Below are 19,376 nucleotides of genomic sequence, written 5' to 3'. Positions count from 1 at the left end.
TGATGTCGCTAGTTTTTATTCCAGCTCTTTGCCATAATGGTCGCCGTATCGGCTACTGATGATGCGTTCAACATTGAGCTTAAACAGAAGGACGCCGAAGTGTACCACGAGCAGAGCTTTGGCAGAAGTAACTACTCACCATATAATAGCCATACAAACAAAGCGCTCACCTAATTGCCGCCTTTTGATTGTGCGCAACACCGTTTAATTTTTTCCTCCTCACGCACAGATGAGTTCAATTACGGGTATCAGGTGGAGCGAACAAACAGTCAGTTCCAGCATAAGGTCAAGGGTCCAGATGATGTAACGTACGGTTGCTACGGGTACATCGATCCGGATGGTGAAAAGCACCTCGTGTATTATATTGCGGATCGGTTAGGCTACCGGCTATTGGCACCGGATCAACCAACAAAAGTTTTTACCGACCGTGTAGCTAACAGTGTGTAAGTTGAAACTCAATGTGGCCTTCTACTTGTTTTACGGAACTGTCTAACACAACAAGTAACTCTGCATTTTGCAGTAATAGGCTTGATGCGGATCTTCAGGGTCGTAAGCTGGACGAGAAAGTTGTCGCGTGGAACGATCTTTACCTTCCCTCAACCTGTCGACGATTGAATGAGATTGTTAGTATTACACCACCACCAACAACAGTTAGTCCTGTTCAATCCAGTCCAGTTAACAATCTACAAGATGGAGCATTGATTTGGGGGTCTAATGGGCAAGGTACAGCTCTTAGACCAGGAGATGAAATTAATACAGGATCTGCTAGTGGAGATCAGGATAATTTCGGGGGTGAAAGTTCTTCAGGAATAGATAATCGTCCAAGTCAACCAGTTATAGAGGTGTCGACGCAAGCGAATATCTCAAGTTCTGGTGGAACCGTCTCCATTAGTTACAATAAACCTACGGTAAACGATGGAGAAGTAAAATTCACAATTGGTGAGAAAGAGAGAGACGAAGAAGCTAAACATAATGCAGATGATGATCGTCTTCGATCTACCACGCCTCATTCTATTCCTCTAACTGCTACAACTCCTCGTCGAGATGTCATAAGTCATATACCACAACAGGGACCTTCACTTGCTCCAAAACAGACGCCATTTCCTCCACGTACTACCTACCTTCCGGTAACGACAACCTCCAGTCCGCCGATAATTCGTGTTCCAGATCAACCGCATTCCCATCCCACCCCTTCCCAATCGAACTGTGGCCACGATCCATTTGCTCCGCGTCCCAAATATCCCAGCTCTATTGCACAGTTCAACGGGTTCGTGTTCCCGATCAATCGTAACTGTGACGATAGTGGTCGTAACACAGCGGAGTTGCTCGCACAGATGCAATCGCTCAATGAGATGGTCCTGAAGGTGAGCAATACACTTCACATGTTGATCGAAACCGACCGTACGAATCATACCTCTGCCAGCGACACCTGTGAACGCGTGCTGGAGCTGCTCAATATCCAGCAGCCAGTGCCGCTGTTGGTGTATGTACCCATCATGGTGCCTTACCTTGACGTTGGCATTAATAGTGGTACGAAGCCATCAGTCAACCCGGCGAGTTACGCATTCGCCAAGACGTGCAGTGAGTGCAAATAGAAAAAAATGGAGTAGGAGAGCGTGTGAAGCTTAAACAGCTTGACATTTTATGGAGATTTCTGTCACCGTGCAAGTTTCATTAATCTGGTCTGTTGATTATTTCATTTCAATTATTCGGTTTTGGACCTATTATAGTAATGTTTGTAATTTTTAGTTGAAGAAAATTTGGTAGCGCATTAATTATATTTATTAGTTTTCGGAGTTTGCGTTATCATTAGAAACAATTTTAGCCGTAAGGTTTAAAAAACATAGCTATATGCTATTTGTAAATAAAATTTCCATTTGAGACGAACTTGTTTGATTCTTTCATTATATTTCATTAAAAAAATTATTTAAAAAGACCCACCACAAAATCTTGTAAAAAGGGTTTGTTTTAAATAGATCAAAGCACAAATAGAGTTACATACTATCTAGAGCTTCAGTTTAACACAAAATCAATAGAAAAAACTAACCTTATTCTTTGCTTTCTAGCCACATTTTCCATTGGCGGATAACTCTCAAAACTCAATTACACATAAAATACGATAAATTTCAACATCTCTAAGAAGATTTTCATCCTCCGCTTTTCCTACAGATCGGTATGCTTGATTTTCCAATAACGGAATTTTGAACTTGATTCGTTCCATAAAACAATCAAGCAATCTTTCGCTGCTTCGCACGATGCAGACGTCTTCTCCTCCAAGCATGATTCACAAACCATACCAACGATGGAAGGTTGCCCTGTCGTTGAACGGAAACAAGTTATATTCTCATTCCTTCAATCCTTACCAAGCTCACAATCTGCTCTCGAACCATGATCTATATTGTGATTTTTTATGCGTTTGCTATATACTCATACATATCCTCACATTCATCCACATCGCCCCACTATTAATTCAAAGAGAAGAATTATGATTAAGTTCCACTATGATATGAAACGAAGCAGCAGGAAAACTTTCTCTTATCTGATTGCTTGCCGCCAATGAGCGCGAAACCTTCAGCACTTTTCCATTGACGGGTACGCACAGTGGACTCGTGATCCTGTCAACGGCTTGGAGCGGGAAAAAATGCGCCATGGTTTGTCTGCAAATAGCACATCCATTCGGCATCAGGACGATCGTGCAAGTGATGCAACTTGAATGGAAACTTTTAAATAGAACCACATTCTCCACGTTCACCGGTTGCCTGTACAGAACCGTACACTAGAAGAAGTCCATCCCTCGGGCTTACCGACCGAAGAGATTCTTTTTCTGTTTGAGAAAAAGCGTTGAGATGTCTGGATGAATCCTCCCTAGGTTTAGAATGAGATTTTAATATCCCCACCAGAAAATGATGGGTTGTTTAAAGCTTGTTACATCTTTCTGGAAGGAGTTGAAATATCCATTCAAATGTTACGTGCATATTAAAGTGGTTACGATACAGTACACTACAAAGAAATCCTTTATTTTCCGTGTAAGCTTCATTGGATAGCAGTGTTTTTTCGGTTGCATGCTAAATACTTTACTCCCAGACATGTCAAACACATACATGGTGTGGGGTATTCCAACAGTAACAAAAACATGGGAGAAATATATTTCAATTACAGTTTAGCACCGATTATCCGAGTACCTTTTATCCGGCTGTCTCATTATCCCTTGCAGCTTCTGAAATGACAGCTTCATATCGAATCCAGCCATGTTTTTTGTAATGCATGAAAACTGAGGTGCGTGTATACTCGTGCGTACTTTCCAAGGAACAAGACGTACACACATGTGAACACTGTGTATACGAGTAATAGATTTCTGGAAAAAATCACTATTGTTGATACTATATTTCCATTGGCTCAGTCTTGAGAGAAGGTTCCGGATGTAACTCTACTTCGGTAGTGAAGCTTCGGAAATTGAAGGATTGTTTAACTAAGGATCGGAAGGATCATCAATATGTAGGCGAGAAAAGCGCAGAGAAGTGAATACTAATAGATTCTAATTATTTTGGATACGAATTCTAAAGCGACACAGGTATTATTAAAGAAACAAGATACAATACGGACGATAAATCTAATTCAGAATCAGAAAAATCCTATAGATTTCAACTCTGCAAAATCGTATGCTGATGAGTTGTTAGAATTCATGGGCAGCAAGGACAGCTACTTAAATGTAGGAAAAATAAGAGCAAATATTAAAATGTATTATAAAAACACATACCTGTCAACCAAACCTTGTATCCGTGTTGTTCTATTATCCGGCCACCATTGAGTCCCAACAATGCCGGACAATCGGCGCTCCACTGTACTTTAATTTTCTACAACAATCTCATTCAATGAGCGTGCCACCGAAAATGTTTGACACCGCTGCCATTTACTCGCCCAGACCCATTGTAAAATTTCAGTTAGTAACGCTTCTTTAAGCAACTCCAAAAAAGCAGTCAACAAAAGCTCACCACAAGCTTCCTCACCCTTTACCGCATACGAATTCTTTTCCATTGCACTTCTACATCGGACACTCAATCTTGTGCTCATGCAACGGGGCACAGCTGCATCGAATGCAGTGTGCAATTTTCTTCCGGACCCTTCGCTCTCAAAAGCGAACACGCCCGTCACGCGCCGTCATACACAAATGAAAAGTTTTCACATCTTTTAATAAACTTTTAAAAGTAACATCTGCACGCTTCGGCTGCTTCTACCGTAAATATGTTGCTATCTCGGAGTTGGATTATACATAGTGGTGCTTGGGTGAGAATTGCGGCAAGTTGTCCACCCCTCGCTCACACTCGATGGCGAACGATGAAAGCTTCTCACAGCTCACAGCTAAGACGTCGACACCGTGGAACAATTTTCTGCCCAAGAGTTCACTGACAGCTGGAAAAATAAGACATTTCCCTTGCAACATAGACCAAACGCGGTTCAGATGCAAATGTATCACACGTTTGCGGAAGGAAGAGGATTAAGTTCTGGGAAACTCAAATTTTGCTTCCCTGCAACAGAGGAGCTGAACAGCGGGTAGAGGATGAATACTTTCTAAAACTACCACGGAACATACCACCTAGAGTGCACATACACGGGGAACGATAGAGCACAAAACCCCAAAACACCTCCCAAAAACGGATTATAATGAAGAAATGTAGATTTTCTATATCGTGTTTTAATTATCACCTGTCTGCCTGTCTGCCTGCACGCTACCATGCATGCAAAGATTTTTGGATTTTACATTCATTTGGGGAGTGTTTAAAATTTTATTAGCATACAATTTCGCACACACGACCGTTTCGGGATTTTTGCGGTTATTTTTCCTCCCTTGTTGCGTGTACGTCCATGAACACTGCTCATTAATATTCGCTTATGATGTCAACAAAAGGGGAAGGCGAAGGATGAATTATATTTGTGCAACAGTACGTTGTTCGTACGATTAGTGTATTTGCAGATTTGCCATTTAACACCCCCTACACAGCGTGTCTATTTTGGGAATACAATTTGTCTGCATCGTGCACGGGCTCTAAACGACTGGCTCTGAACGGTTGGCTTCCGTCGAAAACTTAAACGCTATGATTGATTGTGTAATACTAATAATATGTTACATGGTGTTAAACCGAGTGTTTGATTCAGTGCAAGTTAGTTTAATGTTTTATTGATATTTTTTATGACAGATTGACGGTCTGGCTGTACAGATAGTTATTATTTTTTGTCTATTCATGAAGGCATTTTTCCTAATATTATAAGCCCGAGATTTACAGCACAGAAACCATCAGGGATCTTATGAACATTATTTCTGCAACATTTAATACTAGTAAATACTATCGCCTTCCTCATTAAATTCTGTTAAACAATGTTGTCTATCATACTGTATGATATTCGGTCACATGTGAATTTGCAAAGCTTTTTAACATCATGCAAAGTTTGTCTTTGCTGAAGATTTTGTTGGCATTATACAACATAAAATCTTATTCATCCACCTCCAAAGACCACCTTACGCAACGAAAGTGAATGTTATTTTATACCATTCTCCTTCCCCTCACCTTCCCCACAACGACCAAGCATCACCTTCCCCAAAACAATAAAAAACCTCCAACGATAAAGTTTTCAATTCTCAGCCACCAATCACTTCATTTACAAATTTCTCTTCCATTATGATGCCTGATGTGAAGTAAAGCATTAAGTTCAAAAGCAAAAGTTTCCACATGTGTGTTTATTCCCAGACGAATCCCCAAGCATTAGCTTTCTGTCCCAAAAGCTAAACCATTCCTGTCCCTTTCGCTTGCGTTCCATTTCTTCACTCGACGGAAAGCTTCTCGGAGATGATGAAACCAGAGAATAACAAGAAAAATGGTCAAAACAAAACATGCTTTGTGAACCATCACCACATTCAAAAAAGTCTCTATTCGCTGCCATTTTCCGCTACATGCAAAGTGTCGCTCCATCCGAATGGTGGCAGCACTTTTCCTTCGATTGGCTAATGTGAAACTGAGGATGAGAAAAAAGAAAATCGAGTAGGAAAAGGAATAAAAACAAAGTGATGATAAAAGGGCGGCTCTTTAGACGCGGTCCTCCAGTTTGGTCATCATCATCACCGTCATAGTGTTCTACAAGGTTCATCAACTTTTTTGGTATTGTATGAAAAGCGAACTTTAGTCGTGCCATTCGGCAGAACAGGGACACATTGGAACGGGTCGAAAGTTTTAACTACTTTTGAGCACTGGTCAAACTTTGGTTGAGCAATTTGTAGCTGACTGTGCAACTGAGAGACACTCTTGATGTGGAGTGTTTTTGAACCTTGAAGAGTGAGAAAGCGATAAAAGACCAGTCATTGTCGGTTCATTATCAAACGCCAACTACGGTTGGCAAGTTGCTAGTTACTTTGGATCGCTTATGTTTTAGGATCGAACCACCTTGTCGTTCGTTCGAAAACGATTATTTAAGATCAACAAATGTTTTGATAGTGTAAAGCTCAATGTTTTTTACAGTTATTGACGAACAATTTGATCAGCGTGAAATGTTACACAAGCCTCACTATTCACTTTCATAATAACCTTATAATGCTATTAAAAAAATTGTTATCAAAACTGTGTATCAAACAAACCTTAATATCTAAAGGAATTGTAAGCTATGTTAGAAAACACTGTCTATGGTGGCTAATTGCAAAGCTTCCAAAGTGTTTTCATTTTCTAAAGCATAAAATTGTATTCTATTGCAAAACATTTCAATTAAAAAATATTTTCATGGAACAAGGATCCGCACAACACGCTGCATCCCTGTTCCATAATTAAAACCATGCAATCGTTGCTGATATTTTCGTTTTCCACAATCGCATCAATCACTAATGAAACTGATAAGCTGTGAATTTTCTCATCGCAAATAGCAACAGTGCCCGGGTTTGTTAACAGATTGCTGCGGTTACTTCCAGCTGCTCTGGAATCCGTAGACGATACCGATTTGCAGGCAAAATTCGTATAGTTGAATAATTTACGTGACCGATATGATGTAATCGAGCACCATTTCGAAATCCATGCAACCAGCGTTAGCACCGTTATTGCGAAAATGTCGTCATCTCATCACCGTTGCCGCTGCCGCCGGACATGAAAAATCCATTTTGTGCCATGGATGGTGTTTCCCTGTACTGGTGTGGGATGGACAGACGGAGAAGTATCGATACGTCTCTTCGCGTGGTCTCGTGGCGTTTGATTAAATCGACACTGACCAAGGATTAGGTTTCAGTACGAAACGGGTTCAAATGTCGAATCCAGGCTTCCGAGGTTCACAGCCTCAAGCAGACAGTAAATGTGCACTTTACGAATGGCTTAAGTGGATTTGTCTCACCTTTCTTTCGAAATTAATGCAGGGAAGTAATTCAGTCAGATTTGTACATCAGGACACTTCGCCAAAGGTGTTTGTTTAAAGCGAAGAAAATCTAAATTTTGCTATCAAAAACCCTAAAAACCGCGCATACCTACATTCGAATGCAAAACTTGTAGTAAAAGTTACATATATTTTACCTTGTCAAAAGAAAGGTTTTCTAAAATGCATTTCACTAACACATCTTAAGTGAATGATGATGTTTGTTCTTCGTCTAATTATTCACCGCTAATGCACCGGGGATGTTACCAAACCGACCTTTCCCATTCCATTTCACTCTAAATAAGGGAAGGGTTTCTTTCAATTACATATTCGTACAACCGGTTTGCTGGCCCCAAATCGTTCCAAGCCGTGGTCATTTATTTACTCCGGCATAGTTTGCCCAGCTCTGGAACACAAGCACACTACCGCTGCTGCACTTGAAGATGCTGCGTGCTATCCAATCGGTTCCAGTTTCTCTATCGTAGTCGAATTTGGCAACAATTGACCAGCTTCATTATTCATCGGCCATCGATACTACCTATGGCAGGGATTTAGTATAGAGCGAAGTGAAATGTTAGGACAGTCTTCATCAACAGCAAATCTGACCACGATCCAGTGAAACATTGTGACCGCAAACAGCTGCATTCAATCAGTGCCTGAGTGAGATGTGTTTGTTGAATCGTAGTGGTCATTTAGAAGACACCTAAATTGGTGCAGGCTTTCGAAGGAAAATGTAGTACGTGATACGCGTGATGATCCACAAATAAATAACGAATAATAATAGATAATTACAAAATTTAAAAAAACATAACGATTTTAAAAGGTTTGTGGTTGCGTAAACAATACGTCTCATCTCCTTTGAATGCATGCTACTAATCCGAAAGGCTAATTTTCGAAAAGAATTTGACAAATCAACTCACTTACTCTTCATTGTTGCTCTTATTCTTTATTACGTACTACTTTTCAAGCAAATATAATCTGTATTCCCTCTCATCTGTATAGATTATGCTTGCCTTTGTTTCGCACGTATTTTACGATTAACAACTTCCTTCCAATGTTGCTTAATATGTCCTCAATGCCAAAGTAAAAGACAAAATCTTTGTTCATTACCACTCACCGCCACTAATCAACTGTTGCAACTTTCCGCATCATGGTATCTTATCAACCCCGACAGTTACGACAGCCTCAGTTAGAATGTTGTTGACCTGGGTAGGCTTCCGAGCTGACCGGTGCGATCGGTTGATTAATGTTGTACTGACCTTCGGTGTATGGGATTAGGATCGGCACGTACACAAGCTGGGGTGTGCGTTTTTGAGTCTGCAGCAGCTGCACTACACTGCGGCAACTGTTTTCGTTCGCGTTACCGTAGGCAGTTGGGTTCCTTGCCATTCCCGCCAGTAGCATGTTGAGCGTGATAACCTGTGAGTTGACCGCTTCAATCTGTGCCAGAAGCTGCGTAATGTTTAGGTTGTGCTGAGTGGTAGAAAACTGACCAGTCGTCGTTTGTACGCCAGCTCCGTGTGTCTCATAGCCAACGGTGTGGATGGGATATACTTGTCCATTGAACTGGTCCAGGTTTATATTTGCCGGGTTAATGTCCGGCAGGGAGCCTTGCCAGTTTGATGGTGGCCGTTGTGGCAACTGCTGTTGTCCGCTGGCCTCGAATTGATCAACGTAATCATCATCTTGACGCCTCTTTCCTGGATCGTTATTGCCCTGCACGTAGATACCGGTGTAGGAAGGTTGCGGTTGCCCGTAGCTATCATAACGATCATTTCCCACAGAACTTGCACCAGTCTGATCAACGAAGGTACGCGGTGTAGTTGGTACCGTATATTGTGTAGGTTGTGGCAATGCTGGCCCGGTCGGTTGAGCTTGTTTTGCTGGAATAGGCTGAACCTGCACTTGCGACGTCGCCGGAACGCGTGTAGGCGAAACTTGTTGCACCGGCGACTGATTGCTAGCGGCAGGTTCTAAAATCTCGTGCAGTCGGAAGCACGACTCGGGCATGTAAAGATTATTCCATTCCACCACCTTTTCGTCGTAATCTTTGCCCTTAACCACACCATCCAGTTTATTTCTAGAGAATGAGATAAAAAAACACTAACTAATGTTCCGCCATTTGAAGCCAAGATCACCAAGAAACACGTACAAACTGTCCGCAAGTTTCGCGGTAAAGATCTTTGTGGGACGGTTCGGGAAGATGATCCGATAGCCCATGCGATCCGCGACGTAGTACACGAGATGTTTACGATTCGAAGGATCCACGTAGCCATAGCAACCGTAAGTCACATCATCCGGACCTTTTACCTTGTGCTGGAACTGGTTGTTAACCGTCTGTACGTGGTAACCGTAGTCGAATTCACCACGTTTCATATCCTGCCGATGGTACATTTCGGCATCCGGTTGCTTTACATGTACCTCCATCGTATTGCCCACCACCATCCGCACAAGAATGGCAAACACTATCTGAAAAATATTCGGTTCTTTAAGTCGCTAGCAAAACTATTGCAACACCTAACACGAACCTACCGCTCCTAGGGCACCCATTTTGTAGCAAGAACACGGATGCAACGCTTCTAGACACACGGACAGTAGCTTAAAGACTAAAGATGCTTCTATCTATCATTACTTTCGTTCTCGACAACGATGTGGTTTGTTTTTATTAGACGATTGATTACGGACGTACTATCGCATCGGGAGTTACAACAGACATTGTTTTTTTTATATGCCGGTTCTGACCCAGATAATTCTTCAACCTTCTTTGACATATTTTGATAGCAAAAGGAATTGTTTAAGAAAAATTTGCTTGTTTTTCGTTGTCGTTGAATGAGATAAGCAAAATTGTCTATTCGGATCGTTTATATACATATATGTTTGTTAGAAGAAAATAATGCCAATATATTCTGAATGGTACGTTTATTATATCAGGGAAAACATAATTGCTCGATATGAATCTATATATATAAAATTCTCGTGTCGCGGTTTTAGTGTGCAAACTGCTCTTAAACGGCTGAACCGTTTTTTTATGAAATTTTCGCTAAACGTTCGATAGGTATGAAAATAGGTTTACTGCCACTTTTCGTTTCGCTAGGTGACCTATGGCCAATATTATGGGTTCTTTTTTGTTTTTTTCTACGGGACTTATCAAGTAGGCATAGCCATAGGCATAGCAAAGCTAGGTTTGCCGGCTAAGCTAGTAGTAATTATAAGATGGTTTCTATTTCGTCTGTGTCATCCATTGCTTCTCGGTAAGTTCTTTTGACTGTTGCACCGTCAAGTACTCTTTTGGGTCATAGAACTATCGGCTATAATAAAAAAAAGATTTATATTTGTGATTTCTTCACTTTCTTGTCGTATTGTAATCATTGCTTACCATAATAGCAACGCCATAATTGTGTGAAATAAATACCGCTGCAACTGGTAGCAGAACTAGGTACAGCATACTGTAAGCAGCACAGCACAACGGTAGAACATCAGCAACAACGCTCCGAAAACGGTCACCACCAAATCCATCTCAAGACTGTTGATTAGCCAACCGGAGACGGAATCATTTAAACTATTCAGTAGAGTTACCTAAGTACATAACAAAGCTGCCTATTACCCGGAATGTTCCAGGCAGCGATAGAAATGAAGGGTTTTTTTCCGTGTATTGTGTATAATTCTGAGGAACGTTGGTTTTTTTTACCCCGTTTCCAATAAAAAATAATGTACTTTTACTTGTAGGGTAAAGGGTACAGGGTATTTGTTTCTTTAATTTAACACCCGGTTATAGAGGTATGAAACCATTTTTAACGGTTAGACAAAAACTATCGTGAGAACATTGTCTTAAAATTCGTGTTAAATAACACCAAATCAAATATATTTTCATATCAAAATCTAAATTCTCCTCTCAATTTCACCGAGCAAACAACGCACCGGAAATCCTTCCTTCTGTACCATTTAATCAAAAGTGAACCCACCATTTCATCGCGTAGCCACAAAGTCATGACCCGGAACGGAAGACGGATTCGCTCATGCGAATCGGCATGCCCGTAGACGGGCTTTTATTAAGCGCGAAATTAATTCCCCTATCACGATTTGCCGGTTAAAATTACGATTGTGTTTCAGTTTCATCATGGCGATAAATTGCATCGATCCTCTGCCACTTTTACCGCGTTCCTTCCGCAATGGCCCTTCCTACCAGCCCGGTTCGACCCGATTCAATGCAATTTCAATCAAATTAAGTTCATTTATGCGTTATTATTACCTTGCCATTATCGCACTTTTAACCCGCAAAACCAGCGCAAGTGACATTGTTTGTCCGCTTCTGCAGGTTTAGCCGTGCTGCCCATACAACGGGAAAACGCATCAAACATCAATTGTGCTGAAAAATACTGACTGCCCAGATTTTCCACAATGGTTTGATATTGAATGTACTTTTCCATCACTGCTTTATTCCAATAGATGTGTCTGTACGTACGACTGTTTATAATATAAAGCAAATCCATGTTGCAATCCAGGGAAAGCTCGTCGAGTGAAGGGCATTTTAGTAGGATTTAAATCGACTGGTCTATTGGGAATTGTTGGCAGTGGTGCCACTTACTTTGGTGTAGCAATAATTAATATAAAATTTGAATAAATTAATTAAACATAAATAAACGGCTGTGGTTCAGGGTAGCGGGCAAACAGCTATAGGTAGGACAGTTGCCGTAACCAGTTACGTGGAACAAACCCTAGTAAATCCACTTTACCAATTATTGCAACTATTATTAATCGTTGCTGGTTGGTTTAAGTGGATTATATGCGAATCGATCGTTTTAGCTTTTTGCGCTTTAGAACGGAATCACAGGGAACTTTTTCATTTCGGTTTGATTTGTAGGCGCACCTAGATTCCTGTACAACATTTTGTGCAAAAAGCTACATTATTTCTTTCCGTTTCTCACACTCATGAATTAGTATTCAACATGCCATGGTGTACTATTTTAAGCTCGGTCAGTTGTTTAATTTTCAGCTGTAGGCACACTTCATAATTCCCTTTTCACCCAATCCAACCACAAGCTGTCGGAAAAAGCAACATTTTGTACAGAAGAAAGCTTGCAAAGATTACATCATAACACTCTCTCCTAGCTATCATCTCGTACAGCCCTTGTTGCTGCTGTTGCTACTTTGCTACCAATTTTGCTGCTGAGATGTTGTTAAGTAATCATGCAATATAATTACAGAACCTGTACGGCTTCTTTTGAAGTCCGGTCGGTTTTGCCCGTCGTCGTCGTTTCGGAAGCCTGCAAGCGAGCCGTTCGTTGTTCACTTACGACTTTAGGGCGTGTGGATGATGGAGCATTGGTTCTCGCGGCTCATCTTGACGCGCACTCGGGAGGCATCATCAGCACGTTTTCATCAGGTCGCTCCAAACGTCTGCACTGGCTGAAGGAGACTGTGATGCCTGCCAACGCGTTCGTAGCGCGTGAGAAGATGATCCTTCCAAGAAGGAAGCTACTAGCCAGAAAATGTGGCATGGCAACATACACACGTTACCCGGGGCTGGTCGACAGCGAAAATGCTACTCAGCATTTAACGGTAGTGTAGTACGGCTTCCAAACCGAATCGAATTCGGTTCAGTGGAGGAGCTTTTGTACAAGCGTCAGCAAATTCAAAACCACATTCATATTGTTCACAAGTGTCGTGTGTTGATGGATTTTGGGTTTAACTAATCTCTCCTTGTGTAAATGACAATTGAGTGCATGTTATGCTTATTGGGATATATTTTCACTTACAGCTATGTATTTCAAAGCTTTCGCTTTATATTCTTATCATGTTCGTACTTTGTAATTTTTTTGGTACTTATTTTGTGTACTTTTAAATCGTTGATTGGGGCTTTTAATAAATAAAATGTCTCCTTTTACCTGCCTTGATTCGAACCATAATCGAATTCCCAATCCACTAGTTCAGTCACATGTTTCTGGGTGTGTATCAACTGAAATGCATCACTGTTTCAACGATTTATGTCTGATTGATAAATTTTTTAAAAAACTAGTTCCATCCTATCGATTGTGGTCGAAAAAACAAATATGCAAAAAACCCCAAACAATATACCGCGCCACAAAATCTGCCAGAAGTCAGCTAGATAAATTTACACAAAAAACCCACAAAATGCAAACAAATCCACCACAACCAGACCAAACCAAAACCCGTCAATGAATGTGTGTGTGTGTGTGTGTTTTTATGTTTCATATTAGTTCTGAATGCATTCGTTTCCCACGAAAAATTACACCAAAGCACCAACAGACTAGTGGAAGGATGAAAAAAATCTTTTAAACATTTCTTACTAATTTGCATGCCACCAACGGATGCAGTTTTGCGTTTGTTTGCACTGGTATTGTGAATAGATTGTCGTCCGTGTTTTTGTTGTCGTACTTATTTTGATATCACGCATATGTTTTCATCCGGGAACATGCTATATGCAATCCATGGTTTGTTTGTATTCCCGTTTTTGTTTGCCACTTCTGTAATGTCCACCGTGTTTTAAATGACAGAATTTTCCCAGCATGAGCACACATTCAAGTACGGGAGAGCATAGTGTTCTCCTATAAACCGAACCCGACACACCCACTTCGTACGACCGGGGTAGGATAAATGTCAGCTTTGTGCCAGGGGTTTGGATTTTCCCTACATTGGCATAGTTCGTGTGGTGTTGTTAGCAACTTTTTACAGATGGCTTTTTTATTTCCCGCCTAAATATATTCATAAACAAGCTCGACGAATAGGACAGGATAGTTGTAGGATGTATCTGTTTCTATTAAACATCCCTGCACAACTACATCACTTCGAACAAACCAATCGAAAGTGTGCTAAAAAAGTTCATTCTGAAAGTTTATCCACTTGGGAAAAATTTAAACTCGTCCCCCAAAAGCTTCTCTTTTCCAGTTTTTCAAACGGTACTTGCCACAGAATAAAATTTCCACTTTGGTAAAAAACAATATAAAATTGATTTTTAAACATTTTTTTTGCGCCTTTCTGTTGGCCGCTTGCAACATTTTAATTACACGCAAGCTGATGACATTGATTCAACCGCGATGATGAGAGAAAGATGAATCAATGGTTCTATAGAATGATTGTGGTGAGGTAATGCAATACAAGTAAAAAGTGTGGAACTTTTCAAGCTAGAATTGCCTAATGATTGCAGCTCCGTCTGGAAGTCAAATTCTACATCAACAATCGGTGTTGCATGCAGGGAATTATGCATTATCGATTAAAAATCTTAAACGGCTTAGTAAGCGTTACTCATTGTCAAAATGAACATTGAACAGCAAACAAGCTTCAGAGGTTTTAATTCTACCAAGTACCCAAAGGTACCACAATAATAGCAAATAACCTATCATCATAGGTGCTTCTTTACGGTTCATTTCTCACGCCAAATTTGCACTTTCTAACATACCAAATGCTCCATCCTCCACGCGTGTGTTTGCATGGGTCGATGTGATAAATTCGATGCAAAATACTCACTCTATTTAATTAAAACAAACTACTTATCACCAGGATCGGGAATGCGCTCGATTCAACTAACGCTCCACAGTTAGTCAAATGAGTGGTCGTTATTGTTCAGGAACGCCATTTTTAGCCCAAACCTCAAATCTCCAATTGAGTTTGTGTGTTTCAGATTTTTCAGCATAAATTGAACACCGGATCGAAAACCCGAATAGCGTTGCTCATTTTGTACGAAGAATGCTCCACTATGGTTATGCTTTTCGCGTGAATAATATTCCAATCCATGCCGGGTGCATAGCTGGTCCACTACGATTGACATAAACAACGGATTGCTTTTAGCTAATTAGGCTCGGTTCGCTAAAATCGATCTTATCGCTTGCGGTATGGGGTTGGTGTATCATCGAAAGTTTGACGGCCGGAACCACCATCGCAGCTCGATTGGATTCGTGGTCAGATTTCGCGAAATTTATTCCCAATGACGTGCTACATAGTTTGACTTTTTAACGCGATCGTTCATCAATTAGTGCCGGTTTTGGAAGGAATGTTTTTTTAAATATTAGTTATATAATGCGCATGTCATAATTAAGATTATTAAGTATTTACTTCGGAATGGGCATAAAATCTTTTAATATCTACTCGAATAATAATCTCGTTGCTATTTGTTACTTATTCGAAGTAATTGTAATCTTTTACGACGTAACAAAATCTTTTATCGTTGTGTTCTTTAGACTATTTAAACTCTCTCGTGTACAGGTTTAATATTCCTAATATAAACTTACATGAATTGTGATAAACATGTTCTCGTTTGCTGTAAAACGTCCTTCTGTAATCGACTCATCAAATGAAATCCACACACATGCACACAATATTTGTTAGTTTACCATTTTTGCACCACTATCAAACAAGAACACCATTGCACGTCCTTCATGGGCTTTCCAACATGAACATTAAAACCGATACCATTTAACCAAAACCCGCTCCCTTAGACTGGTACCACAAAGATCCAACAGCAAAGCATTACATCAACTGGGCAAATGCTTGTGCGTGTGTGTCAGTGGCTCAAAACGAGAAAATTGCTTTGCCGATTCCCCATCACCACTTTTTGCTGCACTTTGTGGTGCATATTGGGTACGACCCGTATATGTGTGTTGGGTCGTCACCATCGCAGTATCGGAATCTTCAACATTACCCTCGAACAACATCATCGGCGAACGTGATCAACAGTCGATTGTTGATAGCCACGCGTGCAATTGTGCATTCACTAGCTTGTGGTGTGCTTGGGAAACGGCAAGGTGGACCACATACTGCAACGTTTAACACCCTTCCATCGGTGAATGCCAATGGCCAAACCTTTTCACGTGTACAATAATCGAAGATCAAATCGCTTCCGATTCGTGCCTGGGAAGCATAACTTTCTCCTCTAGGAGGGATCCCCTTGAGAATTGTCGGCTAGTTGAGCGCTGTTTCCACTAGATGGCGTAGTAGAGGAGCCGTGTGCAATCTTCTCACAACCGGTACGATGCGGTTTTCAGAATGATGATTGTACATTCCACGATCAAATCGATAGTTCGTTTGAATTGAGTGCCGCGGTGCATGATGGACTATGGGATTTTGCTTCATTCTGAAATTTCAACGTAAAGTTATTAAGTTAATGTTTTTAACTTTGTTTTAATGCTTTGGTCATAGCATCAGTTGTTATATTTAATAATAATTTTCAATGAATTACCCTCTAATGATACTCATAATCAGATTTCTACACCATTTGTTTTAGTAACAAAATTTTTGTCCATACGCATCAAACCACTGTGACTCAATGCTATATATTCCGTCCATCAAACGTTTCTCGCCTTGCAACCCGAAGAAATTTGGTCCACCGGCTAATTGAGCACACTACTGCACATTCCAAAACGGTGGCCGATGGAACGAGTACTCCTGCCCGAGGTTTCCAAGATTTGCTGATTGATTGCCGATTGCAAGACGGCACGTCGGTACACCAAATGCCTTGCGGTGATGCAAAACGGTCGTCTTGAGAAGTTCTTTGACTGGCTTTCGCCAGGCAGCTTTGAGTACTAACGTTTGTCAAATGCAGCTGCCTTGTTGTGGGATGAATTCTTGTTCACATTATTATCACCACCGCACATGTATACACATCTACGTACATAAATGCAAACAATATCTTTCCGCTTTTCCGTTTTTGAAGGAATCGTCATTATGCATCGAAAATATCCTGCAACAGCCTCGGAACTTTACTCAAATTTAGCTTCATTGCGTCACGTGCTTAAATAGGGACAAATCTAAGTAGCTTCAACTCGTACTTGACAGGCATCGTTGTTTTGCGTTTGATGTATTCTTTTCAAAAAAAATTTTTACCTCTAAAAAGTCTCCACATTAACAAAAAACATCCTGCCAGTAAAGCACTTACCCATAAACGCGCATGCACGTATTCTAAGGCTATGCAACAAATTTTCCCCAAACGTGTGGAATGCTGTTTTGACGTACTTTATGTTTTGCAATGTACATTTTTATTTGTACGCCCACTTGAGCCTCGATTGCGTAGGAATTTCATCAGTGAATCTAAACAAGTCTTTATTATTCCACCTTCCAGAACGAAGTCCGACGGGGCTAATGATTTTTTTTCTCAGAATAAATAATCTCGGAAATAAGAACAGATAAGCAAAAAAAAATTAATTAGCTGCATTATTTTTACTTCTTACAAGCACTTTCTTTCTTTCGAACGATATTAATCATGTCTTGAAATTGTTGTAGTGAAATGTAATATTTGTTTTAAGGCTTCTAAATAATCCGTGATGCCTAGCTGTTCCGTGTTACATCGTTCTACATATATCCGAACTCCTCTTATACACATTTTCTCAAAACTCCCTTTGCCATAAGTTTCCACCAGCATATGCCAAAAATATATTCATTTTCGTAGATATCCATCAACCCATTTATATAACAAAAACACATACATAAAAAAGACCTTTCAAAAACGTCCTACAATTACTTTCTGCAACCGGTAACAAACGTACTTATCATTCTTTGTGCCCTGGTTTTAGCACACGGTAACAGATCTGTATTCCGCATGTCACCCAACAGCACCGAGAAAAAAATCAACTCACTACCTTTCACCTACCCATCCCAACACAAGGCTAATCATGCCATCATGATGCCACCACGGGTACGGTGAATTATTTCATCCTACCCTAGCCAAGGACGGCAACCGCGCGCATAAACCATACTGGGACGTTGCGCTCCAGGGAAGCAAGATCGCTACCTTATGCTGCACGTATTTCCATCCATAGACCAAGTAAGAATCACGTATCTCACGTCCTTACCCGTAGCCAGTGCAATCTTCTTTAAGACACGCTCGCATACAACATACTTGACTCGTTATCCTTCGTTACCAGTGCCTGAACCTGTAAATTGAATGATATTAAGAAGCAGTCAAGAGATCCCATAGTAACGATGCGGGACAAAGTCGCATCCAAGCCAACAGTGTGTGTGTATATTTTGGGTGGTTAAAATGTTTCACCTCACGAGGGGGACGGATAGGTTGAACCGGGATGCGGATGTTCCTATTTGGTGAGTGTCTACTCTACACATTCCTGTGTTTTTTTCTCTCTTCTCAACCATCTCGCACAGTTCCAATTGAACCAATTTTTTTTAAGCTTGTAAGGTTTTTTGGAAAAATACCCGAATCTCAAAGATTGCCTGTTACTGAATCCCGCTGACACCTGGCAACACCAGATTTCGTGTGCTTACGCTTTAGGGTAAAGCGATTCTTTTCCCAACCCATTGCTTACATACACAAACAATCAGAATTCGCATCACGCTTTCGTTGGGATGAGGATCAAACCTGCAACATCAGCAGCAGTAGTTGGTGGATGAATTTTCACCACGTCACCTACATTTTTACCATATAAAATCTCATTGTACGAAGCATACTTACCCGTTTTCAGTGTATCGTTCTCTTTCTTCGCCAACAAAACGTAACAAAAAATGACGACACTCTTCCTACCTTGAATAAGCAATATATTATAGGTCATATTCTTGTTCTATGTACTATTCAGTTAGGCGTGATAGAGGTCGTCAGTATTCACATGGTCCTCTCTGCAATGAGATCAGGATCAAGAAAAATTCAGTTTGATTCTGAATTCTCAACTGCAATCTTTTCAACGCTAGTCGATAGGGCATACAAATTCTCTCCAACTTTCATTATAGAAAACTAAAGGTAAAATCGCGTCACAGAGCAAGCGAGTTGTCTGACCCGAGAGGCAGAAAAATACTTCTTGAAAGGTACCTCTTCTTACCTAGAAGAGCACATAAAATTGTTCATCCATAAAAATGTTGCGCCCCCCCGGTATGCATTAACCACTCCGAAAGGAGTCCGTACGGGTTCCAATCAAAGCCCTCATTATTGCATAAAAAAATATACATACAGCATCAAAACCTTTCTACCCAAAGCCGAACGAGGTTTACTTACGAGTCGGATGACGTTTCGACCACACGCCAGGCTGACGATGATGGTG

The 19,376-nt window shown here is 40.7% G+C and overlaps 3 protein-coding genes across 5 annotated transcripts in view; 2 read left to right on the top strand and 1 right to left on the bottom strand.

The window, feature by feature from the left end:
• The window catches only part of LOC125767440 (uncharacterized), a 30,073-nt gene extending 23,616 nt beyond the window's left edge, over positions 1–6,457 (top strand). Inside the window, exons 2-4 of the mRNA XM_049434035.1 lie at positions 13–127; positions 230–443; positions 521–6,457. Coding sequence (XP_049289992.1) covers positions 13–127; positions 230–443; positions 521–1,595 — 1,404 coding nt within the window. The 3' untranslated portion in view covers positions 1,596–6,457. The remainder of the gene's footprint in view (positions 1–12; positions 128–229; positions 444–520) is intronic.
• The window catches only part of LOC125767427 (uncharacterized), a 429,126-nt gene that overhangs the window by 390,039 nt on the left and 19,711 nt on the right, over positions 1–19,376 (top strand). The gene's annotated exons all lie outside the window — the stretch shown is intronic.
• Positions 8,307–10,137, bottom strand: LOC125767444 (uncharacterized). 3 transcript variants are annotated; one of them, XM_049434047.1, is made up of 3 exons: positions 9,909–10,137; positions 9,533–9,849; positions 8,307–9,460 (listed from the first exon to the last, which is right to left on the bottom strand). In XM_049434047.1, the coding sequence occupies exons 2-3, from the start codon at positions 9,823–9,825 to the stop codon at positions 8,566–8,568; spliced, it is 1,188 nt and encodes a 395-aa protein (XP_049290004.1). In that variant the 5' UTR covers positions 9,826–9,849; positions 9,909–10,137; the 3' UTR covers positions 8,307–8,565. The 3 variants fall into 3 exon arrangements, with proteins under 3 accessions (XP_049290004.1, XP_049290003.1, XP_049290002.1); XM_049434046.1 differs by having other exon boundaries at positions 9,533–9,845; XM_049434045.1 differs by having other exon boundaries at positions 9,913–10,133.

The sequence above is a fragment of the Anopheles funestus genome, chromosome 3RL (assembly GCF_943734845.2).
Source record: "Anopheles funestus chromosome 3RL, idAnoFuneDA-416_04, whole genome shotgun sequence".
NCBI classification, from domain to species: Eukaryota; Metazoa; Arthropoda; class Insecta; order Diptera; family Culicidae; genus Anopheles; species Anopheles funestus.
This window is presented reverse-complemented; position numbering and strand designations above follow the sequence as displayed.

What these genes read in the sequence shown, in the direction of transcription:
- LOC125767444 (XM_049434046.1), bottom strand. Translation starts at nt 9,930, where the DNA reads ATGGGTGCCCTAGGAGCGGTAG. An exon ending in GGGTGCCCTAGGAGCGGTAG is followed by an intron (nt 9,846 to 9,908) that starts GTTCGTGTTAGG and finishes TTTTTCAGATAG; the next exon opens with TGTTTGCCATTCTTGTGCGG. An exon ending in GCGAAACTTGCGGACAGTTT is followed by an intron (nt 9,461 to 9,532) that starts GTACGTGTTTCT and finishes CTCATTCTCTAG; the next exon opens with AAATAAACTGGATGGTGTGG.